Source organism: Ursus arctos, unplaced genomic scaffold, assembly GCF_023065955.2.
Source record: "Ursus arctos isolate Adak ecotype North America unplaced genomic scaffold, UrsArc2.0 scaffold_9, whole genome shotgun sequence".
Lineage (NCBI taxonomy): Eukaryota > Metazoa > Chordata > Mammalia > Carnivora > Ursidae > Ursus > Ursus arctos.
The window spans coordinates 53,375,455-53,403,449 of record NW_026623111.1 but is presented as its reverse complement, the minus strand read 5'-3'; the positions used below and the strand labels follow the sequence as shown (position 1 = coordinate 53,403,449).

At 36.4% G+C, this 27,995-nt stretch overlaps 2 protein-coding genes and 1 long non-coding RNA gene across 6 annotated transcripts in view; 1 reads left to right on the top strand and 2 right to left on the bottom strand.

Moving 5' to 3' along the window:
- CSN1S1 (casein alpha s1) overlaps nucleotides 1-5,957 on the bottom strand; it is a 100,111-nt gene extending 94,154 nt beyond the window's left edge. Inside the window, exons 1-2 of one of the 2 annotated variants that reach the window (XM_044380901.3) lie at nucleotides 5,800-5,957; nucleotides 3,123-3,322 (exon numbers count right to left, since the gene is read on the bottom strand). The gene's annotated coding sequence lies outside the window, so the exon portion shown is untranslated. Of the gene's footprint in view, nucleotides 1-3,122; nucleotides 3,323-5,799 lie in introns of those variants that run through there. The other variant, XM_044380902.3, reaches the window with a different exon arrangement.
- Nucleotides 5,958-12,569: 6,612 nt separating this feature from the next.
- LOC113262556 (uncharacterized) overlaps nucleotides 12,570-27,995 on the bottom strand; it is a 79,400-nt gene continuing 63,974 nt past the window's right edge. Inside the window, exons 5-6 of one of the 2 annotated variants that reach the window (XR_003318843.4) lie at nucleotides 23,609-23,693; nucleotides 12,570-12,784 (exon numbers count right to left, since the gene is read on the bottom strand). This is a non-coding gene — a long non-coding RNA (uncharacterized LOC113262556). The remainder of the gene's footprint in view (nucleotides 12,785-23,608; nucleotides 23,694-27,995) is intronic. The other variant, XR_007187776.2, reaches the window with a different exon arrangement.
- LOC113262557 (sulfotransferase 1E1-like) lies at nucleotides 12,598-27,090 on the top strand. 2 transcript variants are annotated; one of them, XM_026509013.4, is made up of 7 exons: nucleotides 12,598-12,745; nucleotides 15,240-15,365; nucleotides 16,496-16,593; nucleotides 20,133-20,259; nucleotides 22,127-22,221; nucleotides 23,354-23,534; nucleotides 25,423-27,090. In XM_026509013.4, the coding sequence occupies exons 1-7, from the start codon at nucleotides 12,598-12,600 to the stop codon at nucleotides 25,533-25,535; spliced, it is 888 nt and encodes a 295-aa protein (XP_026364798.1). In that variant the 3' UTR covers nucleotides 25,536-27,090. The 2 variants fall into 2 exon arrangements, with proteins under 2 accessions (XP_026364798.1, XP_057165899.1); XM_057309916.1 differs by lacking the exon at nucleotides 16,496-16,593 and having other exon boundaries at nucleotides 20,200-20,259.

Here is a 27,995-nt window from a genome sequence, read left to right as displayed (position 1 = left end):
ACCATTTAAAAATAAACCTAGAGTGTTCTCCACCACAAAGTCTTGCTATGGAAAAATATATTATCAGAGATTTATCTAACCTGGAAAAAGGGGAGCACATAAAACAGCCCCTCTGGCCTTTCTGTCTCATAAAAGGGGAGATAAAACAAGGACATTAGAGAAAATTGAGATCTGTGGCACCACACCACACAATATCCCAAACTGAGAACACTACATGCTGGTGACAATGTGGGTCAACGGCAATTTTTATTCACTGCTGGTGGGAATGCAAAACAGTAAAGCCGTTTTGGCAGTGCCTTACAAAGCTAAACGTGGTCTTACCGTATAATCCAGCAATTGAACTCCTAAGTATTTACCCAAGTGAGGTAAAAACCTCTGTCCACACAAAACCCTGCACATTAATGTTAATAGCAGCTTTGATCATAATTGCAAAACCTGGAAGCAGCCAAGATGTCCTTCAATAGGTGAAGCAATAAACAAACTGTGGTGTATTCAGACAATTGGATGATGTTGAGCAATAAAAAGAAACTAGCTATCAAGTCACCAAAAGGCATGGATGAATCTTGAATGTATATTGCTAAGTCAAAGCGGCCAGTCTGAAAAGGCTGCATAACTCTTTGATTCCAACTCTGTGACATTCTGGAAAAGGTGAAATTTCAGGGACAGTAAAAAGATCAGTGGTTGTCAGAAGTTCAGAGGAGAGGAGGTAGGATTGATCGGTGGAGCCCAAGAGTTTTTAGGGGGTTGAAACGATTCCAAATGATACCATAGTGGTGGCCCCATGACATTACGCATTTGTCAACGCCCACGGAACTTTACTATACAAAAAGGAAATCTGACTGTAAACTATGGACTTCAGTTAATAGTAATGTATCACTATCGGTTCATCAGTTCTAACAAACGTACCACAGTAATGCAAGATGTTAATAAGTAAGGGAAACCGTACAGCGCAGATAAGCTGTATGAGACCTCTCTGTACTATCTGCTCAATTTCTTTGTAAACCCGAAACTGTTCTAAAAAATCAAGTCTATTAACAAAATAGTTTTTAAAAAGTCATTTATTTTTTTCACAATTAATGCTGAAACCTTGTCAAACTTGACCCAAAAGAAATAAGTATGTGATACAGAAGGAAAAGAAAAAGCTCAGCAGCCACACGTCGGGAACAACCATTGCCTTGGGAACATTTTGTCACACAGATATGCCCATCTTGCATTTGTTTTCGGTGTTTTGGAGAATGACAGTGGTATGATACCAATTCTGCCCAAATGCTACGGGTCAAGATAGACATTTAAGAAAATAGGTCCTTATCTGCATTTTTATTTTTTCTGAGAATGAGGGTACAAAGGAGGAAAGCTCAGACCAAAGACCCAATCACTTTGTAACTTCTGTTCTCCTTGCTCATGGAGGAGGATGAAGGTTAGTTAAGTGGCCATTGTGCCATTGTTTTATCGTGATCAGCAAGTGAATCCTCATCATTTATAAGATTTTCTAGGATTGAATGTGTTTTGGTCTTTGGAGTTGACCAGCATCACATGGTTTTGAAACATTTGTAACATCCCTGTGGCCAGTTGTTTACAAGTGAAAGATAAGAGAGATGTCTGAAGGTTAAACCTGCTCAGGTTAGCTTGTATTTGTATCCTGACTGCTTGGATAAAAGATTATTTTTGGCAAACAATAAAGGAAGCCTTACAGATCCTTATTATTAAAAAATAATAATGGAAAGTTAAGCTATGCAACAGGTTTAAAAATGATCATCTATATCAAATGTGTATATTTAATTAAATTTTTAGAATGATCAAATGCTTTTAACACACATTTTATTTAACGAAAAAATAAACAAAAGAGAGTGACAACTACAGAATACCAAATAATCTAAAATCTATATTCAAGCCTCTATGACTCCTGCTATACCTTGATTTTGTATCATGAAAAGCCTCATTTCTCAAAACCACTCAACTGTTCTTTTTTACTTTTGGTAGGACTAGATATTTGTAACTTCTATAGCTAACAATTTTTTTTTTTTTAACTTCTTCTGTCTCAAACACATCGGCCGCTTTCATTCAGCTAGTGTGGTAATTACTGAGTAAAAACCCTCTCTGTAACTTATAACCTGCTATTAGGAAGGTGCACAAATAAATTCTAATCACAACACAGTGGACTGAGTGTTAATGAGTAGAGTGTAGGGTCTGAAGGCCACTTAGAGGGATGGTCAGGTCAGCAAGAGTCATGACAGGCCTTTTAAAGGAAGTGCCATCTCCTTAAAATCAAGAGACAAATGAGAAAGAGTCAGGTTTGGAACTATCTGGGTTGGAGGTATTGATGAGGGTAGAGGGGTGGGAGCAAGGGAGAATTTTGGGCTCCACAAACCTTTAGATTTTTATTTTTCATATTCTCTTATCTAAATTCCAGTGATATCAATGGTTAACTTCACACGGAAATTCCACACTATCCTATTACGCATGTGATTGGGTGCAGAGAGAAGTGAGATTTTTAAAAATAATAATCCAAAGGTGAATGATGTCTACATTCTTTCCTTAGCTGTCATCTGTTTTTGATTTTCAGGGCTGCTTCAGAGTTAAAAGCAAAGATCTTAAGTAGGAGGTGTTTTCTGATTGACTTGTTAGGACACAACCAGGCACTACAAAGCCTTCCTTGACAGCTCTCAGTGAACTGAGCTAGGTCTCCTGATCCAGGGTCTTCACTGCCCTCCTGTTTTGTCCCTCCTTTTCTTCTCTCCTCTCACTCCCCCAGGAAGTTAATTCTTTTGAAGGTCAATCTCATTTTATTATTCATCAGTGAGTAAATAAAGGAGCCCCCCCTTCCAAGCTCTCTTATATTTTGCTCCAAACCCCTCTCCCTCATTTCCCCTTCATTTCCTCTCCCTCCCTCTCCCCCACCCACTGATTACTACTGGCAAACTTAGGAATTTGATTATGAGCCAAGAATGAGAAATAAACCAGAGGCTTTCCGCATCTCTGTGTGAATGAGCACGACTCCATGGCTAAATGCAGCAGAGGTTATGTATCCGTACCTGCGATACCCCATTGGGTCATAGACTCTAGAAAGCCAACCCACCAATGAACCTCCACCTCCTTCTCTGGCATTGGGAATAAAAGCTCACCAGAAACATTTCAGATGATCAAGTGGTTCTCATCTTTTTTGGCAGGCTAAAACCTGAGTGGAGATCGCAGAAAACTGGACTGGATCACGCAGTTTTTTTCCCCAGGATCATCTGGACAGGTTGTATTTTTACGATCATTACTGATGTTAATATTTAGACTTTGATATAGGAAACTTAGATGCAAATTATATATCGCAAAGCTGTTAAAAAAGGAAATTCAGAGAGAAGAAAGTCGTTGTTAATACTTAGTTACTTAATAATGTCAAGCATTTTGAAGCCTTTTTAAATCACTTGTCATTAAAAATAAATCTTGGATTATATAGTGCTTTGTTGTTTAAAGAATTCTAACATAAAACTTTGGAATCGTAGTGACCCGGTAAGTTCTGAATGCTGGACATGTTCTCCATTTCACTAAGGAGGAAACAGAGCCAGCAGGGTAGAAACAGTTAAAGGGGAGCCTGACTTCTAGTGTGATTGCTTCTTTGAAATGTGACAGAAGCAGTCCAATATCACCATGGGCCTTTTATACATTACTGTTACTTTTAGATGAGAGACATCAAAAAAATACAGCAGAAATCCAAGTCCTTGCCAATCATCGGCAGGTAGATTATTTGCAAAAGAGTAGCTATTTATCTAGGAGTCCTTAATAGAAATGAGAAAGCACAGAGAGATTTGATCTAGCAGTTACATTTAGCAATTATTTTTGAGCTTCTGCCTTGTGACATAGCGCCGAGGCTGGATGTTCCCTGCTTTCAACCATTTCCCCCAAATCTGAGTAAGTAGGAGATGGTGAGGAGAAAGTGAGCTCTATGCATCCGTGCTCAGCGTGTATCTCTGACACTTAACACTGTATCTGGAAATGAGGTAGGTGCTCACACAGAGAGTATTTGCTGGAGGAGAGGCAGACTAGGGGATGGACAAGGAGAGGATAGAGAAAGGGAGAAAGAAAACAGGAAGGGAAGAAGAAATGAAGAGGAAAAAGAAAAAATCTTTCTGAATTCAATTGAATTTATAAAGCACAGCTTTAACAATTTTTCTTGGTTGATGTTTCTAGATAACAGTAACCTTTATACTCAGTTAGAAAATAAAATTGACAATTTCTAACTGAAATACATCTTTTGAAAAAGAAGAGAGCAGCTAAAGGGTGAGTCCACACATTGTGATATGAGATAATTAACAAGAGAAGTTAGTAAGAAAAGAGATTTAATTATATGCCACTCAGTTTAACTCTGACACCAAAACTGACCATGAGTGGGGCAGCTAGAAGTCAGCCAAGTGCCCAATGATAAAGCAGCTACTCCTAATGGACTGTAAGCCAATATTTGCAAACTTGGCAGAACACCAAGAAAGTTGTTCACATGAATAAACAAATCAATAGGCTGGGCAAGTAACACCTGTTACACACATTTCTTCTAGTGAAAGATTTCTATTTTCTGAGAGCAAGGAAGGTTTAGGGAACAAGCTGATTTACTTTCCTTTCCTTTAATTTAATTTAATCTTATTTTTTTAAAGATTTTTATTTATTTATTTGAGAAAGAAAGAGTGTGAGCAAGGGGGAGGGTAGAGGGGGAGGGTGACGCAGACTCCCCACTGAACAGAGAGCCAGAACAGAGAGCTCCATTCCAGGACCCTGAGATCATGACCTGAGCCAAAGGCAGATGCTTAACAGACTGAGCCACCCAGGTGCTCAACAAGGTGATTTATTAACGAGACTGATTCATAATCAAAATCTCATAATTTCGATGAGATTACAGCTAACATATTTGAGAGGGATGTCTTCAAAGAGTTGAGTCTGCCATTAGGGACTGGTATTTTTTTCATTTAGCGAGAACATGCAGGACTAGTGTTGTTCTGTGTTTCCAAAACACATGTTAAGACATTCTTTAGGCAAAAACAAACAAATGAATAACTCTCTTTCATTGTGTCTCTCTTCTGGTGCGTAATCTGAGGCCAAAATGAAATAAATATATTGGGTTGTCCAAAAGAACTTTAGAGAAGCAAATGGAAGTCATGCTGTGTCAAAATGATACTGGAAATTTACAGATTTGTGTAAAAATCGTTGTACGTTTACGGATTTTACACTCTCCAGTGGGAACACAGATTACTGATTATCAGTTTCTCCAGATAATTTTATATTTATGAAATATATTCTTGGGAATTTATCAACACATATTTCCCTGCTTTAAAGGAGACATTACCCTGTTATGTGTACTGTTTCTAACTGAGAGGGTGCAAAGTGCCTTATCATGAGCATGCTATGAGGTGACACGTAATGCCAGCTTTATTCAATCATAAAGCAAAGTTAATCACAATTATAAAACAGTTTCAGGATTTCAAACTCAATGAGATTTCACCATGAGATTAACTTGGCTTTTTACACAGCACATAGAACAGAACATAAGACAAGCCAACAACAAACAAGATAACAGAATGGTGGGGCACCTGGGTGGCTCAGTTGGTTGAGCATCTGACTCTTGATTTCTGCTCAGGACATGATCTCAGGGTTTGGAGATTGAGTCCCGCGTCGGGCTCCTCACTGAGCACGGAGCCTGCTTGGGATTCTCTCTCCCCCTTTCCCTCTGTCCACCCCTCCCCCACTTGTTCTCTCTCTCTCTCTCTCTCTCTTAAAAAAAAAAACAAAACACAACAGAAGGGTGTAGGAAGTTAATGAACCAACCTGCAGTCAGTTTGTGGGGGCACAGTTGAGACAAGGCCTTGGTGTAGTCTGGTCAGCTCTTGGCACTCACTGCTTATTATGTTCAAGCAGTGAAGGATGTCCCTCTATTCAGAGAGCAAGCGGGCCAGAGCCTTGGGTGGCAGCTGCCTTTTTAAAGTGGTCAGATATAGAGAGGTCGTGTCTGAAGAGTCTGACAGATTGCTGCCAAAATCCTCCCCTTTTTAAAGGGATTTAATTGGTCTTGGGTCCTGGCAGACCTCCTCTGGTTCTGCTCGTTATCAGTTCTGGGGTGTCAGCTGATGTTGGTCCTGGCATATCTCCTAGCTGCAGTACCTCACCTCCTTGCGTCATTGCTTGACACAGGGCCCTGCTTGACATGAGAGACTCCATCTTGCTCTCCACACTCCTCTATATTACCATAATATAGTAGTTGGCGTAATAACATAATCTATTTCCATAATATAGGATTTGGCATAATAACAATAGAAGCTCATACTTATTAAGCATTTATAATGGGAATTTATAATACCCATTCAGTGTTTCAAGTAAGTATTATCATTTTATCACCTTTATTTGTAGATGAGAAGATGGAGCACAGCTGACCTGAAGTAATTTGCCAAGATCATATAATTTCAAATAGCAGAGCTAGGATATAAACAAGGTGGTCTACTTTAGGACCCACACTCTTCATAACTATATTCTATTCTCTGTTATGTACACATTAATCCTTTAAATTAATAGGATTAATTTAAAACTTTTAACACATATATATGTTTCTCATTGTATGAGCACATTTAAATATTTAGGCAACCATACCAATCATAAGGAAAAATTTGACACATTTGATTATGTGAACAATAGACTTCTATGAAATGCTACTAAAAGATTTATTAAGATAGTTTAGGGGGTGCCTGGGTGGCTCAGTCGGTTAAGTGTCTGCCTTTGGCTCAGGTCATGATCCCAGGGTCCCGGGATCAAGCCCTCTATGAGGGGCTCCCTGCTCAGTTGGGAGCCTGCGTCTCCCTCTTCTACTCCCCCTGCTTGTGCTCTCTAACTGTCAAATAAATAAATAAAATCTTTAAAAAAAAAAAGACAGTTTAAAGATTACTGGTATGTAAGACAGAAAAACCACATGTATCTTCAATATAAAATCAACAATAAATTGCTAGCTATAAGTCAGTTAGGAAAAAGCAACACTCCTGGTGGACAAAATGGATCAAAATAATTAAAATAACCAATTAACTTATAAAAGATGAAAACATGAAAAATTATAAAATATCCCTAAAATACAATTTTATTTTTATTTATTTATTTATTTAAAGATTTTATTTATTTATTCGACAGAGATAGAGACAGCCAGCGAGAGAGGGAACACAAGCAGGGGGAGTGGGAGAGGAAGAAGCAGGCTCATAGCAGAGGAGCCTGATGTGGGGCTCGATCCCATAACGCTGGGATCACGCCCTGAGCCGAAGGCAGACGCTTAACCGCTGTGCCACCCAGGCGCCCCTAAAATACAATTTTAAATACATATTTTCAATAATGAAAGATTACAACAAATGATTTCCAATACAAGTGAGGATGTGAGAATACAGGCAATTTCATACAGTGTGCAAGTTGGTATAATTTTGGCAATTAAAAAATATTTAACAATATTTTATATGCACATAATTTTTATTTTTGCAATTCCATTGTCACTGCAAAGATAGTGTGAAAAGACATACTCAAAGACATTCATTACAGTGCAACTTATATTAAAAAAATTGGGAAAAACAGGAATTTCCATCAGTAAAGAATTGTGTCATCTATGCTACACCCATACTATGGACTGCCACATGTCATTTATGAGAATAAAAGCAGAATTTATGCATTAACACCAAATTATGTTCACATTATATAGCAAAAAATTACAGTGCAAAAGCCTTGTAAAATATGATACAAATTAAATTAGATATGTAAGTGTGTAGGCTTTATACACATTTAAATATTTGGAAGCATAAATACAGTGCTATCAAGAGTGATTATCTTTTGAGAGTAGAATAAAGAGAGCATTTTTATTTTCTCTATAATGTTTCATTTGTTTTCACCAATCATGTGTCAAAAATAAGGATATTTATATAAGCACACCTAGGTGTATGTGTAAATATGTGCATATTTGCCTTTCCTTCAGTAAAACAAATATGGTTTCTGTCTTCAAGGTCTGGTACAGGACAAACTTAACCTAATTGATAATGATGTCTGCTTTTTTCACATAATTTTAGTTTCTTTATGTATGTATGTATTTATTTTAAGATTTCTATTTATTTATTTATTTGACAGAAAGAGAGAGAGAGAGAGAGCACAGCAGGGGGAGAAGCAGGCTTTCCACTGAGCAGGGAACCCAATGCGGGGCTCAATCCCAGGATCCTGCGATTATGACCTGAGCCAAAGGCAGATGCTTAACTGACTAAGCCACCCAGGTGCCCCATTCACAGAATTTTATGACATATAAATAAGATTTTAAAAGAAAACTTTTCAAATCTGGCACAAACTAAGTGCCTAGTAAAGAATGTCCATTCCCTTTCTTCTGGTGGTTGTAGAAAGAAGAGATTTGAACTTTTTACAGTAAGGTCAGCTGAAAGGCTACTCTCATATTCAATCAACAGTTGGGAGAGGTTCTGAATGAGGGCAGGGTGCACAAATATAGAAAAACAAGGGAAATGACAGGGATTTAATCCGTGGGACTTAGTGTCAGGTGCTGGTGATGGGGAGTTAGGAGGCAACATCTGAAAGTCTCCATCTGTAATGCGCAGCCTAGAAATATCGTGGGGAAAACATGACTGGAAGAAGCCTTCAGAATAAGTCAATGGTCTAACCATTTGGTTTAATTTGTAGGATTTATCTTCCTAAAATTGTATACCTTCCTAAAATTTTTAGGTTGGGATAATCGATCTGTTACAATAATTGTAATTTCATTTTCTTTTTATAATACATTTCTCATGAATTGGGATGCTCTGTATCAAAGGAAGCACATTAAGTGACTAAAAGAACTACTACCTCCGGAAGGCTCCTATTATACTACAGGCTCTCTGGAAAAGACAATAAAAGCCATAGCCATTACAAATGTATGAGCATATAACTTACCAGGTGGCTTTTTGGGCAAGGTGACGTTTGTGAAAGGGAGGTATACGAAAACAACCTCCAAAGGCTGAAGGATCCATAACACCGAAGAAAAAGACCAACTCCAGCTTCGCAAGAAATGTTTTTATTAAGGGGACTTATGACTGAAGTGTGTCTTTGGTCATAGAAGATGAGTAGATCTCTGCAACCCCACCTCTTTTAAGACTTGCTTTGGTAGCCCTAGAGGCTGGGAGTACTGATAGGGGACCACCCAAGAGGAGAATGTTTAAGAATGTGTGTGTCCAGGCAGAAACCTCTTTAACCTTGGCCGTAGCACCTTCTTACTAGACATATCACCATAGGCAAAAACAAAAGCAGAAATGAAGTATTGGGACCTCCATCAAGATAAAATCTTCTGGACAGCAAGGGAAATAATCCATAAAACTAAAGGCAGCCTACAGAATGGGAGAAGATATTTGCAAATGACATATCGGATAAAGGGTTAGTATCCAGAATCTACAAAGAACTTATCAAACTCAACACCCAGAAAACAAATAATCCAGTTAAGAAAGGGGCAGAAGACATGAATAAACACTTTTCCACAGAAGACATCCAGATGGCTAACAGATACATGAAAAGATACTTAACATCACTCAGGGAAATACAAATCAAAACCACGATGAAGGACGCCTGGGTGGCTCAATCAGTTAAGTGTCTGTCTTTGGCTTAGGTCATGATCCCAGAGTCCTGGGATCGAGTCCTGAATAGGGCTGCCTGCTCAGCAGGGAGTCTGCTTCTCCTTCTGCCTGCTGCTCCCCCTGCCTATGCTCTGTATTTCTCTTTCTCTCTCTGGCAAATAAATAAAATCTTAAAAAAATAAAATAACCACAATGAGCTACCATCTCATACCTGTCAGGATGACTGAAATTAACAGCATAAGAAACAACAGTTGTTGACAAGAATGCAGAGAACGGGGAACACTCATACACTGTTGGTGGGAATGCAAACTGGTACAGCCACCCTGGAGAACAGTATGGAGGTTCCTCAGAAAGTTAAAAATAGAACTACCCTATGATCCAGTAATTGCTCTACTAGGTGTTTACGCAAAGAATACAAAAATACAGATTTGAAGGATACATGCACCTGATGTTTATAGCAGCATTATCGACAATAGTCAAACTATAAGAGAGCCAAAATCTCCAATGTCCATATATCATGGACTATTACTCAGCCATCAAAAAGAATGAACTCTTGCCATTTGCAATGATATGGATGGAGCTAAAGTGTATTACGTCAAGTAAAATAAGTCAGTAGAGAAAGACAACTTCCATATGACCTCACTCATATGTAGACTTTAAGAAAGAAAACAGATGAACATATGGGAAGCGGAAAAAGGAAAAAAGGAGAAAGGGAAATAAGCTATAAGGGACTCATTAAACAATTGAGAACAAACTGAGGGTTGATGGAGGGAGGTGTCTCGGGGATGGGCTAGATGGGTGATGGGTATTAAGAGAGCACTTATGATGAGCACTGGGTGTTGTGTGTAAGTAATGAATCACCGAGTCTACTCCAGAAACCAGTATTGCACTGTATGTTAACAACCCAAAATTTAAATTTAAAAAAAAAATTTAAAAAAGGAAAGAATAAGTGTGTGTCATAGTCATATCTCCAGAGCAGATCAAGGGCATTTTGCCTCGAGGGTGTACTTAAGGATATGGTTAAACAAAAGGAAAGCATGTGGGGAGGTGATGTGCTCAAGAAGGCTGCGGTCACAGAGCAGTCATCATGGCAGATGTGCATTAGTCTGGTTCACACGGATGAATTAAAGGAGATCTAGAAAGGAGATCTAATAACAAAGAAGGACAAAATTTGTTGAGATGCTATATCACAAACTCAGAATGGAGAAGGAAAGACAGTGGAAGAAGTAAAGCTTGCTTAATTAAAAATTCTATGCCCAACCCTGAACGTGAAGTGGGTTGTCATGGGATCAGGAAATGAATTATCATTGATAACCATCTTGTTTAACCTTATATGTTTCAGAGAAGTCAGTCAATGAGAATATCCACTACTTTACTGATCAAATGAGAGAGAAAAGTCAAGGTAGTGTGAGAGGTCCCAGAGGAATCTACTACACCCTCAAGAATCCATCTCTTAGATATATTTATTACAGTGTCATTAATTTCATCTTTTGAATACACTTACCAAGCATTTGAATTTTTTCATTAAATGAAACATATTCAGGAATTAAGGAAGCTATGACTTTGAGATCTGGCAGTAGCTATCAAATGTGGCCATCAATCTTCTATTGTTAGTTAATGTATACATCATTAATCTAAGTGATTATTTGCCAAAATATTGTTGTATTTTTGAATCTCTTAGTCTTTCTATATACCCCATCAATTTTGACAAAGAAATGGAAGGCTCTGTTGTTTTTATTCATCATGGAATTTGCTAGGTATAAATATTATGTATAAATATAATACAATTTTTTAGAAGTCTTTTACTTCTTTATTTCTGCACACAAAAGTATTCTACCTCTATTTCTAGAAATAGTTCTAGGCACCATTCATTGAAATTGATCTTCTGAAATAATTCAAACTCACATGCGTATGTAGCATTAATGCACAATTTTGTATTATCTGTCAAGTACTGATGGACAATGAAATATGGGTTTTTTAAAATAGATTTTATTTATTTATTTGAGAAAGAGAACAAGAGACAGCATGAGTGGTGGGGAGGGGAAGAGGTAGAGGGAGAAGCAGGCTCCCCACTGAGCGGGGAGCCTGATGCAGGCTTGATCCCAGGACCCCAGGATCCTGACCTCAGTGGAAGGCAGATGCTTAAGGGACTGAGCCCCTCAAATGTCCCTAATGGTGTTTTTTTAGGTGCATGGAGGAAGGTACAATAAAATTATTAAAAATCGTCGAGATTATCCAGGGGTGCCTGGGTGGCTCAGATTTTAAAGTCCTTACAAAAATAAATATAATACAAATGCTTCACATTATATTTTACATAGTTTTTTTTTTCTTTCTAGGATTTATTTATTTATTTTAGAAAGAGAAACAGAGAGAGAGACTGAGGTGGGGTGTGCAGAGCTAGAGAGAATCCCAAGACTAGTCTGCATTCAGCACAGAGCCCAGTTGGGGCTTGTTCCAAGGGTCCTGAAATTATGACCTGAACTGAATCCAAGAGTCAGACGCCTAACAGACTGAGCCACCCAGGCGCCCCTACTTTTTACATAGTTTTAATGGCGCGCCTGGGTGGCTCAGTCGTTAAGCGTCTACCTTTGGCTCAGGTCATGATCTCCATGTCCTGGGATCCAGCACCGCATCAGGCTCCCTGCTTGGCGGGTAGCCTGCTTCTCCCTCTCCTAGTCCCCCTACTTGTGTTCCCTATCTCGCTGCCTCTCTTTCTGTCAAATAAATAAATAAAATCTTAAAAAAAAAACACTTTACAGTGTCTTATACACTCTTATTCTTTTATATTGTTAGACTTACCTTCTGAATAGGATTAGAGATTCTAAAGCACCAAAACTATGTTATATACTTTTTTAACATGCCTTCCTCTATATGCTCAATAGCTAAGAAATGCTAGAAACCCAAGAGAGCCTCAATGTACAGAGCTATTATTAATTTTAAAACACTTTGAAGTACATATAAAGTGGAAAAACATACCTTTTCCTTTCAGTGCACCAGCCTTAGGATGGATTCTTCTAAATCCGGCTATGGTACATTCTTTGGCAAAGTCCATGGAATTCTAATGTATGAAGACTTTATGAAATATTGGGATGATGTGGAGACATTCCAGGCAAGACCAGATGACATTGTCATTGTCACCTATCCCAAATCTGGTAAGTTTCCTTATTATGTCAACGCTCTTCTCTTTTCACCTAGAAATGACAAACCCACCTTGAATGGTAAGTATTAAGCTCGTTACCTCTTCCACACTCATTCTTTATATTAAAGACAGACACAGTAGTTTTGGTAAAGACATAGAAGAAGTGGATATTATAGCTTTATTCTAAGAGCACAGTCTGTACCTGGAACTTGGGCACACATTGACAGAAGGGTATTGTTGATGCCTTTAGAAAATTATGTAGTATAAATGGATGAATACAGAAGCATAACTAAAATTTCAAACTACCGACTGTGCTTACCTCATGTCATTATTTTCATTGTTGTAAAAACAAAGTATAAGCAATTTTTGTAAACTTTTAAAAAATTATTTTTCAGTTAACTAGCTCTCCCTCCTTAAGTCTGCCCCCAAACCCCTTTTTTTGCAACGTCTTTTTTCCTGAGATGAGCTCAACTGTTAATCAAAGTTTTGGAGTCTCACGATCATAGACCTTTAGAAATCAGGAAGATCTGACCTAGACTTCTCCGTCTGGTTGTTACATTTAACACTTCCATATCTTAAACACTAAATACGTCTCACTCCATTGTTATCTTACTTCGCCACTGGAGGAATTCTTCCAGAACATAACCCTCATAATCTTGCTCTCTTGCTTAATGCATGTCATTGCCTTTCCAGAACTTTTCAAAAACTCGAACTCTAGGATGAACTCCAAGGCATTTTATGCTCACCATCTGCTTGCCTCTGCAGCCTCCTCCCCACACATTTCTTCTTCAATTTAGGCTTTATAATCTATTTCCAATTCTTTTCCTCACCACTATACTATTCTTAAGTATCTGACCTTTGATTGAAAAAAAAAAAAAAAAAAAAGAAAAGACAGTTGTGCCTGGTAGAATCCTTTTCCACCTTACAAAACTGGAGAACCAATGTCAATAATGTGTTAAGGTCTAAGTTTAATTCTCATGTCGTCTTGAAGGCATTTCTTGTTGAAACATCACAGAGGCAGCAGCACACTGAGCTAGATGTTCTTCCTCTGCAGTTCTTTAAATTCCTGTGCCTACCTGTATTATGGCATCTTGGGAAAAAGAAGTATTGTAATTATTGTGTACTGTTTCCAACCCTAAAAGTGCCTTTGAGCACCAGAAGGCAAGGATCAGATCTATTTTTTCCTGTATTCTCTCTACTGAGGCTCAGCTTGAGGCATCAGAAGCTATCAGTAAACTTTGTGGTTGAAGCATGCTTGAATGAATCACCTATTATTCAAGTCTCCTTACTTCTTTTTCTTTTTTCAAAATTAACATTTTTATTTTGGTACAGTATTTGCAGGTATCTATTAGACAGAAAAGATAGTCCAAATCCATGCTCAAACTATGTGTTTGGAGCATAAGTCTCCATAACAGATGGAACACTAATGTAGTGTCTATATCTTGTTTAATTGTGTATTCTTGGCATTTAGCATAGTGACTATCATATACTCAATATATATGTGTTGAAAATTATGAATGAATGAATGACACCTCCCTATTCACCTTATCCCCCCAGAAGTAGGGACCATCTAGTCTCATTGATCTGCCTCTTCACCACGTCTTTGCATTTTTTTCCATTTCTGTTTTCTCATTTATTCATTCAGCAAATTTTTATTGAGTTCCTGCTATATGTCAAGTGTGATATTAGCCACTGGAGATATAATAGTGAATAAAACACATCTAATCTCTACCTTCTCAGCTTTTACAATCCTGTGGGGAATATAAGTAGGTAAAGTGGCAGACGACAGTACAGTATGAAAGGGCTGTGGGTGAAGGAAGTCCACTAGGGTATCGCGAGAACATATAGCAGGAACACCTTTCTTGGAGCTCTTCAGAGGCTTCTTAGGGTAAGCAAAGCAGAGACATGAGAGATTTAGCTCCTAGAAGAGTGTTCCAGGCTGAAGAAATAGCACATACATGGATGTGGGAGCCTCCTCCCTACTCCAATCCTCATCTTTCCTTTCTTTGAATTAAGCTCAGCATTCAATTGTGTATTATTTTCACTTGCACGACTTTAGTCAGCTGAAATATATTTATTGTTGATGTGTTCTAGATGTCAGGAACAACATCTTATTCCTCTTTGTTTTTCCTGATAATGACTAATTAAATACAATGCTTTCCGTGTAGTAAGAATTCAATAATTCAAGCCTCCTTACTTTTTAGATGTAAAAATTTAAATCCCAAACTGTTACCAGCTTGCACAATGTCCCAGTTCATCGTGGACAAGTTTGGACTCCTACCATAGGTGTGTCTTACTACAACGTTCATCTCTATTTATTGAGGTTATTTTTGGGTCTTATAAAATGAAATATGAGAAGAAATATTTCTTGGTGTCTGTGGCTATTCGGACATCTTTCAAATAATATTGCATTAGGACATTCCTACCTTATCCAGCTATAAATACACTGCTTGTATTGTCAGCCCTGCATGGTCAGTGGAACCCTGAGATTTGTCTAATTTTTACAGGTACAACGTGGGTTAGTGAAATTGTATACATGATCTACAAAGAGGGTGATGTGGAAAAATGCAAAGAAGATGTCATTTTTAATCGAGTACCCTATTTGGAATGCAGAAAAGAAGAGATAATGAATGGTGATGTTTAAGTAGATTTTTTTAACTTTAAATTTTAAAAGCTATGTACATATATTCTAAAGTGTAGATATAGACGGTGCAAGGAAAGAGACTGTAAGCAAGAGTGGCAATTAGTATTATGTCTTCTCTATGGAAAGCATGTAAATTTAAATTTAAATTTTGGCAGAGTTTATGGTATAACATTGGTTTGAACTAGAGTGAATGAGAATAGCCCTTATATGCCTTCAGTAGAGCCCAGTAATATTTAAGCATTTATTCCTATAATGGCTGAATATGATAATACATTAAAAACTAAAAAAATCCATAAATTTATTGAGAATATATCCAAAAGGATATTCATCACAGATTCTTTTAATATTGTGAAAAATTAGAAACAATGTGTTAATCAACAGAAGAATAAAGTGACATAATAACTTTATGAAATCATTAAAAATTTTAGAACGTCTTCTATTTCAGTATAATATATTGAAGAAAAATCAATTAGAAAGTATTAAAAATTCCATCTGCATGTGTGGTAGTTAGATGGTTCTTAGTCTGGTCATATGGATCCATAGTTGACCCTTGAACAATGGTGGGGTTAGAGATGATCCCACCTCACACAATAAAAATCTGTATAGAAGTTTTTACTTGCCCTAAATTTAACTACTAAGAGTCTACTATTAGACTGGAAGCCTTACCACTAACATAAACAGTTGATTAACACATATTTTGTATGTTATATATGTATTACATACAGTACTCTTACAATAAAGTAAACCAGAAAAAAGCAAATGTTACTAAGAAAATAATAAGTAAGAGAAATTATATTTATAGTAATGTAGTGTAAAAAATCCATATATAAGTGGACCTGTGCAGTTCAAACACATGCTCAAGGGTCAGCTGTATTTATATGGAGTGTTAATAATGATTGTGTTAATATGTTACCAAAATGTTAATAAAAATTTTCCCCAAATGGTGAAATTTTATTTTATCTTTTTTTCTTTATAATTCCCTCTATCTAAGTTTGTCATGGCATATATTGTTATTACTATGAATCTTAAAGTTACTTTTATTTTTTAAATGTCTATAAAAATCCATATAAATATTTATAATTTTTGAAGTTATATAACCTCTAATTTTTTAAAAATCAGGGGTAAAACAATTAAAACAGATGGCATCTCCTAGAATAGTGAAGACTCACTTGCCACTTGAACTTCTTCCAGCCTCATTTTGGGAAAAGAACTGTAAGGTAACCAGAGTCAAGTATTCTTAAAACTTCGCATTTGTTAATTTGTACTTTTATGGAATCTACAGACATTTAATAAATGTGGATTAAGGTCAGTATAGTCAGAGTCTAGCTTTCACTCCAACTCTAGAGGTGATTTGGAAAAAAAAAGTAAACTCTAAGCCACAGCTTCCTCATCTGTAAGAGAAGGATTATGATACCATCTTACTTGTGGAGTGTTATAAGGATTCAATGATATAATGCTTGTTAAGTACCTAACACGGTATCTAGTATACTGTAAATATTCAATAAACGGTAGCTACTTTTATATATTTTTTTAAGATTTTATTTATTAATTTGAGAGAACAAGTGTACACGAGCAGCGGGAGGGGCAGAGGGAGAAGCAGACTCTCCCCCGAGGAGGGAGCCCATTGTGGGGCTCGATCCTAGAACTCTGAGATGATAACCTGAGCTGAAGGCAGCCGCTTAACTGACTGAGTGACCCAGGTGCCCCTATATTTGTTGTTATTACTGACGGTTTCGAATGTATTCCTTTTTGCAAACCATTGTGCTTTGCATTATGAAGCATGCAAGTGAACTAGACAAAGATAAACCAGATAGTATCATATAATAATTATTTACTGAGTGCCTATTATGTGCCAGCAATACAGCGGTTAAGAAGACCCAGGCAATCCTTTCTTCATGATCACGTGATCCAGTGGGGGAAAGGGGCAAATAAGGAGACAATGCAGAAGGTGTCATAGGTTAAGTAAGGAGAAGAATTCTAGCCCAGACAATGAGGGCAGGCGAGGTACCTAAGAGCAAGTAACATCTCAGCTGATATTTAAAAGATGTAAAGCAGTTAGTCTGTATAATCCCAGAGGCAACCCCAGTGGGGAACTGAAACAGGTTGTTGAGCTGCAAGGTTGAGTGTACACATTGCCTGGATAAATGAAGGGAGATAAGCTAGGACTTGATGGCAACAGACATTGAAGCTAAGTTAAAAAGTTTGAACTCTATTTAATGGTAATGAGTTGCAGGCATTTTAAGTTGATGATTGACATGATCAATTTTGCTTTTGACAAAGAATGATACATGTGACCCTAAAACATTAAGTCTTGGATCATTCATGCTGTTTCTCAAGACCTTTTCAGCTTTTTTAGGACACACTATGACCCATATATCCTATACATATGAGATATTAATGTACTATATGTAGCCTTAATAACAAAATAGAGGGTTTATCACTATTATGAAACATTTTTATTTTTTATTTAATGTTACATGGTGTATTTAATATTTTTCTGGTGATCCATGGTCCAAAACTCTGAAGATTCTAATGTTTTTTTTTTGTTTTTTAACTTTTATCAAAAGCAATTCTAGATAGAACGCATACATCATGCCGACATCATTCCATACATAAATTTTCTCTTACTAGTTAATGGCATTTATGTATTTTGCAAGAGATGTGTAATCACCATTTTTTCAAGAGATTCGACCAAGTCACTTTTTTCCTTTGGAGAATGGGTTGTAGCGCTTTCATTTCTCAAATGAAAACAGAAACATTTACAATAGTCTTAGTCTTCTCTAAACTGCTTAGTCTTCACAAAACTGCTTATCTTCTCAGAGATTCATCAAATGGTTAGATGGATTCATGTCCTGACTATTTCTGGGCTAATTCACTGGGGCACAGGAAGATAGATGGATTGAAACTATGAGTAAAAGTGAATTTGGAGTGGTGAGCCAGAAGCTATAAGTGATTTTTAGAAAGTGTGTGAAGGGGAAGGGATCAAACTAATAGATAAGAGAAACAATTGAGGCCAATAAATTTGAGGTCTTGGAATTGTTGCAGGACAAGTATATTGGGAATAACTGATAAGGACGAAGGGAAGAGTAAGACTGTCTTGGAAGAAAACACGATGCTCCAGAATAGGGCTTCAGAAGTGAAATCCTTAGGGTGCTGACAAGATTCATGATTTGGTCATGAAAGTGGTTAGGTGAAGTAAAATAAAAGTAACAATCAATGAATACCAGAACCAGGAGAATCAAGTGGTTCATGCATACAGATACTAAAATTATGCTGAATGAAGCCAAGACTAGGAATGGAGAATAATACTGTGAGGCAGATGTTCCCATTTTCAATTAAAGCAAGGGAAGGACCACAAGTTTAGAAAGGCTTTAGCTGGGAGAGGTATGAACTGAGAATCACAGGAACAAGGGCTTTTCAAGTGCAGGATTTTTAAAAAGGATTATGATTCCAAGTGAATTGTGGGTAAACCAGCAACTTTGACTTCAGAGAGCTGCAGGCAAAATCCTATCTTTAGGAAAGACCTAGATTTTCCTCGAAGATGGGAAAAGCATGTGTGGTAAAAAGTTAGAATAGTATCTGCTAAAATGGAGATAAGAGAAACTAATGGGAGTTTAGGGGAAGAAGGATTAGTTTTGTTCACACCCTAACACCATCTGGGAAAATAAAAAGTTTCATGGAGACCTGGAGCCAAGCTTTAAAAAGACACATTTTGAGATGTAGAGAATATTCAAGACAGAGGGACCAGCCTGAAGAAATGCAAGGGGTGAAAATTCTGAAGTAAATTCATGGATATAGTGGCAAAGAGTTCCATTCAGCTAATATGCAAAAAAGTAGGAAAAATATTAAATTAGATTGGAAAAGTTCAATGTGGCTAATGATAGCTTTGATAAGAAAAGAAAGTTCACTTTTGGTGGGGTAGCAATTTCAGGTTTTTCTAGCAGGACCTTAAAAATGAGAGCCATGTTTCTTTTTTCTTTTTTTTTCTTAAAGATTTTATTTATTTATTTATTTAAGAGTGACAGAGATAGAGAAGAGCCATAGTTCTTAAAATAAACTAGAAGATTTCATTGAAATTGTTTGAAAAGTGTAGAAACTTGAAGAGTGAAGACAAGCTAGTGAGTCAATTCAAACCCAGGAAATAGTGAAGGGTCATAAGCAGCCTTCCCTAATAGCTTTGCTCAGGTGCTTGAGGGCGGGAGTGGAGACCACAGGGATATTGGAGTTTACTTCTGCAGATCTTTTCCTGCAGCACTGAGCATCAGACTTAGAAGAGACCATAAAGATGCCAACTTACTTGTTTATTGGCTAGAACATTTAGAACCAAAATTGGTGCTTTGCACAAGATGATAGAACTTTTTAGTGCCAGACTGGCAGTTCTATGTGTAATACGGAAACTCACCAATGTTGGTGAAAATTATATTTTTACTGAGATAAATGTGCATTTGAGTAGACCCTCAATAAACATGTTTTTCCCTCTAAGATTGCATGAAATTTGTGACTTTAAAATGAGTTATTATATGTGAAAATGGCATGAAAAATGAAAAGTGAGAACTAACCCTCCACAACTGCACAAAAGAGGCTCTCACTTCAGGTTACTGAAGACTTTTTCTTCTTTATATTGTCATATATTTTATACCCTTTCTACAATAAATATGTATTATGTTTGTAGGTGAAAACATGTTTTCGTTTTACATCTTGATGAGACTATGTTTGAAAAAAATTTGTGATTTCATATACAATTTCACCCTTTTAGATGATCTATCTTTGCCGGAATGCCAAAGATGTGGTTGTTTCTTATTATTATTTCTTTCAAATGGTAGCTGGTCATCCAGATCCTGGATCTTTTCAAGAGTTCGTGGAAAAATTCATGGATGGAGAAGGTAAGAGCAGCTTCCTTACTCCCAATTCTTTCAAGGTAAATGATATAAGACAAATGACATTTCTGAGCAAAAACTTTTGTTGTCTGTTCTGGTCTGTTATCCTCTCTGATCCTTAACTAAAACACAGAAATTCTAGAAGCCCTTGAACTCCAGAGCAAGCACAGGGTTTCCAGATGTGGATGGCTAACTGCAGAATTTGGGCACTCCAGTTCAGTGCCTAAAAATAAAAATATAAAAGTGTGTTTGGAGGTTGGAGGTAACAGGTTTTCCTCTCTGCAACAGAGATTCAGTGTCCACTTTTCTCTCATTTCTTTTTGTTAGAAAAGTATTTCACAGCATTACAACACTACTGAATAAGGGGTCAAAGAAATAGAGAAGAGAGAATGCCCATCTGTTTCCAAGGAAAATTTCAAGTGCTTTCTGGGGTCAGAATTCACAAGGAAGTCTGAATATCTATAAAGTTCTTATTCTTTCCACCAGGGTACAGTCTGAATGTTTCAACTCGATTTCTTAGATCCATACAAGAGTTACTTGAGCAGAAAAATTTTAACTTTTCTTTAAACTGTTGACTACAGCAACTATTTAAAGTTGAGGAAGAAAGGGTTCAGGGGAGTCCACTATTACCTGAAGAAGGCCATTCTTATCCTCTAGTAAGAATTGCAAGAAAAATGATAATAATACCATCTTTATATCCATAGAAGGTAATATTGACTTAATGAAAGTGGAATATATGTACTTTATGTTTATTGCATTTTGGAAAAAGTTATGCTAAAGCATCAGGAATTAAACAAATACCTCGAGACCGTCCAAACCCCCACTGTAAGGCAGAGAAAGATAATGTTGCATCTCTGCAAAATGGATGAATAAGGCACTATAAATATCATGGTATAACTTTTGCTGTTAGGAACAATTGTCAATAGAGTCAAAGAACAGTAGTAGGTGATGACAATGCAAAGCAGAATACTTTGACTCAGACAACATTATATTATTCTGTCAGCTTTTTATTGAGTGAAACACTGGGATATGCATGAGACAAGGGAAGAGAGAGACAGAGAGACAGCATTTCAGCATATCATATCATCTTCAAAATCTTCTAACTTTTTTGAAATGAGGATAACACTAAGGGTCCCTAACAAAACACCTCTACTATATAAACTGCAAGTAGTATAATAAAAAATTATATAGTTCCTGGCTTTAGTTGCCAAAGATAGTTTGTAAATGGTAAACTTCAGACCTAGACTGAATTCGGATTATAGGATCATTATAGTTCCACTCACTCCACTCTCTTCACTGACAGCTTGACTTTACACACACACACACACACACACACACACACACACACATTTCAAAAATGCTCTTATAAGCTCTGAATCAAGTTAATGGGAGGGGGATTACCTTCACCTTTTCTGTGTCATAAACCATGTCATAATGATGAAAGTGTAGGATATGTTTCTGTACGTGGATTACTCAGCATACTTTGCCTCTCTTGCTGCAGAGAAATTTGCTTAAGATGTGTGACAGCGGGGCACCTGAGTGGCTCAGTTGGTTAAGTGTGTGCCTTCAGCTCAGGTCATATTTCAGGGTCCTGGGATCGAGTCCTTCATCTGCCTCCCTGCTCCGTGGGGAGTCTGCTTCTCCCTCTCCCTCAGCCTCTCCTCCCACTGGTGCTCACGCTCTCTCTCTCCCATGTTTACTCTCCCTCTCTCTCTCAAATAAATAAATAAAATTAAAAAAAAAAGCTGTAGGCTAATCTCTAGTTTTCATTCTGTGATCCTTTTTTTATATTTATTTGTTGCTACTGTTGTTTGAATACTCATTTTCAAGCCGTGTAAAGATTCCTTTACGTTGTTTTTATCTCTGATTTTAGTGCCGTATGGTTCCTGGTATAAACATGCAAAATCTTGGTGGGAAAAGAGAAATAATCCACATGTGCTATTTCTTTTCTATGAAGACATGAAGGAGGTGAGAAATTGAAAACATATGGGCTATTGTACCCCCGAGACTAATATAACACTTTATGTTAATAAAATAAACACTGAAGAAAAAGAAAACAAATGCCTAATTTAGTAATTTCTAAAATACTAGCATTTAACAACCCTCTAGATACAAAAGTCTGTCTTTAAATAGATGGTGGAACCACCTCTAAAAGTTACAATAATCCAGATATTTTAGCACAGATTTGAAGCTAGTAAATAAAACTCTTTTGTGAATGAATATATTGAAAAAAATTCCAAAGATAAAATTTGAAAGAACTTGAGTTCATAAAATAAAACAAAACAGCAGACAAACAAGTAAATAAATTATGAGAATAAAGACTTACATGGGAATTTACAAGAGCAAAAATAAGGTCATCTCACTCAAATTGGAATAGTCAAAGAAATCATGCCAAAGAGGGTGATACTTAAGGTGAAGTTTGACAGGCAAGTTGTAATTTGTAGGATGGAAAATTTGAGAAGAACATTCTTTGTAAAGGGAGCTATGTACCAATACCAGCATTATAGTTGGTATTGCAAATACTTGCATTGAGCGATTGAGCTGGATAATAGGGCACACTATAGAAGTGATATAGGGATGGGGATGTTTGTAGCTATCGTTCACATACATCAGATGTTCCACGTTGAATATTTGAGATTTTATACCTTTTCTTAATCTTTTTGGTTACTTTGTTTCTTGGTACGTACACCAATAAATTAGAAGAAAAAATGAAAACTATCTACATATTTTCAGCCCCAAACTTATTCTTTCACAGGGGACGCTACTCTTTGAGAGTATATATTCATATTCATAGATAACAGTTATTGAGCATGTGCTAAGCATCAAGGACTACAATAAATATTTTATAAACATCATCTCATTTAGTGTTCTAACACTCTTTGAAGCAACTTTTATATCCATTTTATGGATAAGGGAAATTATGCCTAGAGAAGTTAAAAAAAATACCACTTCTCTAAGACGTTTTTCCTCATTAGAAGCCTAATTCCAATACCAATCGGGACAAAAGGGGAAAGATTTTTTTCTCTTTCTCTTTTTAAAATCCAAATAGTAATGAATTTAACTTTAGTAATTGAGTCTTCAAAATATTTTTTCTTCCTAGGATATCAGAAAAGAGGTGATAAAAGTGATACAATTTCTGGGAAGGCAGCCATCAGAGGAGCTTGTGGACAAGATTGTACAACATACTTCATTCCAGGAGATGAAGAACAATCCATCTACCAATTATACAACACTACCAGATGAAATCATGAACCAAAAAGTTTCTCCCTTCATGAGAAAGGGTGAGATAGTCATGCAATTTGCCTCGATTGCTACAGGAAGTCACAAGTTGAAATAGTTAAAGGCAAAAACTTACTGAAGTCTGCTCTTGCCTGCGGATCCAGTGTGTTTTCTTCAGAGCTGTTTCACATTTGAGCAATCTTTTTCCTGAGTTACCAGTTCTGTAGAGGCATTAAAATGGTAGTGTTACTACTACTACTACTACTACTACTACTACTACTAGTACTAAATTGCTACTACTTGCTGATTACTTAGTATATGCAGCATAGTAAGAATGGCCAGCGGCCACCCCAGCCTCACTGTCAGCAATAATACCACACGCTACTAGCTGTCATTTATAAAGTCTGTGTGCCTTGGTACGTAATATAAATGTATATAATTTTAAAATTCTAATCCTCTTGAAATTCAAATCAGATACTCAAAAGAAAATTTCTATTATTATCTTACTTTGAGATGAGAAACAAGCCTAGAACAATTAGCTTTTCCTTGAACAAATGGCAAACATTTTTCAAGACCGAGTGGCAAATATCCAAACTCATCAAATTGTGCAAATATGTACAGTTCTTTGTATATCAGTTAACCTCATTAAAACTGTTTTAAAAGTTTCAAAGCACTTACTAGCAAAGACAGCAGTATTTGGCAAAATATCAACATACAATGAGTTGACATTCTATTGGGAGGAGGAATGTTCTGAGGAGATGTGATCAGTTTACAAATCCAAAGGCATGTTGAATATGTAGAGTATTGGGAGATCAGTCTACTGATATGTGAAGCAGAAACAGAACAGAGAAAATCTTGCCCTTTGAGCTGAGTTTTCAGTGACAGAGTCAGGAGTTTTTAAGATAATAAGAATAACAAACCTGTCACTGACACCCACAGAAAGCCCTGAAAAAAGAGTTAACATACGGATTTTATTTTAATTGTTTAGTTCTCAGATGATCTCAGTCTTCTTTTTCATAAGGTCCACATGTACTTTTAAGATAACAGAATGGACTTAAAATAGTTGCCATGCTTGTAAAGGGCTGCTTAGTGCCAAACACTTAGAGCCTATCTAATTCTCAAGATACATATTTTCTGTCTTTTGGGACTATTTCACTGGGAAAGGTTAGAGCTCCTTGAACTAAGGGGGCAAGTGAACTACTAACTTAAAATACTCCTGCCAGGGGAAGGTTGGATGTGATGGAATGCAAAAGAAAAGGACCTGCTAGTCTTGAAATAGCACAAGGTGGGAGATGCTGAGAAGCTTACCTGTCAGTGACAGCAAAAAATGGAATGGAAGAAATGGATAGGAAGAAAGTCTGAATGAGTATAAAATTAGATATTGTGCTTGAGGGGCAACTTCCAAATTAATGCTTTGGATACCTGGTGCTGCCATTAATCAGGTTATGGAAAAGTACAGAAAAAAAAAGCCCACAATTTTGTGGGAAAGAAAATGGATTTAATTTTGAACTAGTTGAATTTGAGATACTCACATGGAATGCAGGTGGCAATATCATGTAGGCAGTTGGCTATGGAGACGTAAGCCTGTGTTTAAGTGCTAGTATGAAGATGATATTTAATATCTTGGAAGTGTGGCAAAACATGGATCTCATCTTAGGAGCTCCAACATTTCAGGGGCAATTGGAGAAGAAAAATTAAGTAAAGTAGCATAAGAGGAAAGAGTCAGAGAAATAAACTTGCTGGGTTTTGTTTATTTGTTAACAATCAGGACAAACCTTGCTTTGCAAGCTCAAATACACACACACACACACACTCACACACACACACTGGTATATATTTTGTTTTTATAATTGAAGATTATATTAGGTGTTAATGAAAGTAATGAATATTAGAAAATTTCATGATTCTGGCTGGAAAACATAATATTTACTGTTTTCTCTTTTGTTACAGGAATTGCAGGAGACTGGAAGAATCACTTTACAGTAGCCCTGAATGAGAAATTTGATATACATTATGAGCAGGAAATGAAGGGCTCCACACTGAAGTTAAGAACTGAGATCTAAGAAGAGTTTTCTTAATATATCTGAGATTAAAGCTTTCTTCTCATCATTCCTCACTGTTTTCAAATGTTAGATTAGTAGAGGGGTGCCTGGGTGGATCAGTTGGTTGTGTCCAACTCTTAATGTCAGCTCAGGTCGTGATCTCAGGGTTGTGAGATCAAGCCCCACATTAAGGTCTGCGCAGAGCGTGGAACCTGCTTAAGAGCCTCTCCTTCTTCCTTTTCCCCTCCCCCCACTCATGCTGGCTCTCTAAAAAAAAATTAGATTGGTAAGTAAGTCATATGAAGGATCATGATCAGATTCACATGATTATTAAGATGTTCATATAAAAACAAGAAGATTTTTTCCCTGCTATGATCTTTTTTGTTTTCTTTTTTCTTTTTATTTACAAATATTACACAAATCTATAATCTATAAATTATTACAAATCTATGATGTATGTGTATGATGTAGGAACACACATATAGTTTGAATTGTCAGAATCTCATTTAAAATAACAAAGCACTCCAAATTCTTTATTTTTGTGAATCCTTTTTTCATTAGTAGTACATTTAGTATATGAATATGTTTATATATACATACGTGCATAAATATGTATATTAATAACTGTGCATGGACTTTGAAGACCTTGGGAGGAAAAACTAAAGAATATATACATTCGGAGGCACCACTATACCTACTATTTCCTTTTTGATTTACTTTCATTTTCTGCAAAATGGCTTAGTTTGGAATTTACCTTAGTCTAATATAAAGTGTGGGCAGAACAGAACTGATTTCCAGATGTATATAAATAATCCCAATGAGTACTATTTATGCTTGAATATCTTCAACTAATTTGCAACATTTATGCTCTAGAGGTCCCCCTGTCCTATATACAATGTAATGAATGTAAGTTCTGTAAACTAAAGTTTTAAAGAATGTGATATTTGCCAGTAAAACAAAACAAAAACAAAAGTAAGGGAAGAATAATTATTATTTTCTATTTAAGCAATGTTGTTTTGCCTTGTGTCTCCTATTTTTCTGTTTTTTTATGGTGATTTTCTTTTCTATACTGTTTATTATAATACTCAATGTTTCCCTTCTCTAAATCAGAAGACACACAAGGTCATGAAAAATTCACTATGTGCCTTTAGTAGACTATTATAGATATTATATATCCTTAATTACTAAACTAAAAAGTCAAATCTAGGGATAAGTTGATATGATTTGTAATCTTATACCTTGGAAAAAAGTCTAGAGATTGCTCAACACTCTGTTCAGTAATTATGATTTTTCAGAATCAAAACTATTTTTTAAAAAAAGTATAACATAGTTACACACTATGCAAAAATTGGAGAGTCTTGATAACTATTAAGATTTGGTTGGGGTAAGATGAGAAGTAGAATTTCAATCTCTGAAGGGAACAGTTGTTATTTTTTAAATACCCATTTTGTCATGATTTATTTTTCAGTAACATTACAGTTTATAATGATAGCTTTTTAATTTTTTGGTTTGTAAAACTGATGTTTGGTGTTGCCTACATCTAACTAAACAAGAATAAACTCATGTATCTTTCTGACTTTAGTTGTTTAGTGAAACAGTGTATTCCAAATTGACCTGACTGAAATTTAGACCAATCACATTTCCCCACAGCTTGTCCAGAAATCTTTGTAATATTTTTGGAGAAAGGAAGAGACTAGGATCTAGTTTACAATTCAAATAGGAACTTCAAACCCTCTGAGATTCTTTGTCATCTTCCCTGAGCTGGGCTTAACATCTCTGTGAGCTGGAGACAATTGAGAGCCTTGGACAGTATCACGTGGTGGGGTCACAGGGATAGCCAAGGTAGGTTTGGTTCTGGGCTTCCAGGAAAACTAGAAATTTCTCATTACCTTAGTGTTTAAGGTTTCCCAATAATTAAATCTCTAGAACAATGCCTTCAGGACAAGTGCTAGATACTTAGAAATACTAATGCTTATTGACTGACTGACTGATTGATGCCATGTTAAGACCAGAAAGTGCTTAGTAAGCATTTATTTATGACGGCTTCAACTGCATAATAACTTGAACCATGCTATAGAGTTCCTTTATATGACTAAATCACCTGAGAATTCAATCTGGGCAACAAAATAAATAAAATAGTACTAGATTATAACCCACTGTATAAAATAAATATCCATGAATCCATGCTGATATAAATTAATTGAATAAATAATTAAGTGTGGGAACATATACAAATATCCCATAAAGAAGAATTCCAGCTATGTATAACTCCCCATTCCATCCCGTAAGTGTAGGACTCAATAGTGACTTCCTTCAAAAGAGTATGGAAAGGATGAAGGCCAGAGTGAGGAGGGAAGAGTAACTTTACAGTGGGGAAACCTGGCAAATACTAGCTCAGCCAGTTGATCAAGGTTAACATTTTCAATGATAAGATGTATTCATAGAAATACCCTTGGTATATGATGAAAATGTCTCTTAACC

Excerpts from the sequence above, each read along its gene's own strand:
- LOC113262557 (XM_026509013.4), top strand. The coding sequence starts at position 12,598 with ATGGATTCTTCTAAATCCGGCTATGGTACATTCTTTGGCAAAGTCCAT. Across the intron at positions 20,260-22,126 it reads AAAATTCATGGATGGAGAAG|TGCCGTATGGTTCCTGGTAT; the intron begins GTAAGAGCAGCT and ends CTCTGATTTTAG. Across the intron at positions 22,222-23,353 it reads TCTATGAAGACATGAAGGAG|GATATCAGAAAAGAGGTGAT; the intron begins GTGAGAAATTGA and ends TTTTCTTCCTAG.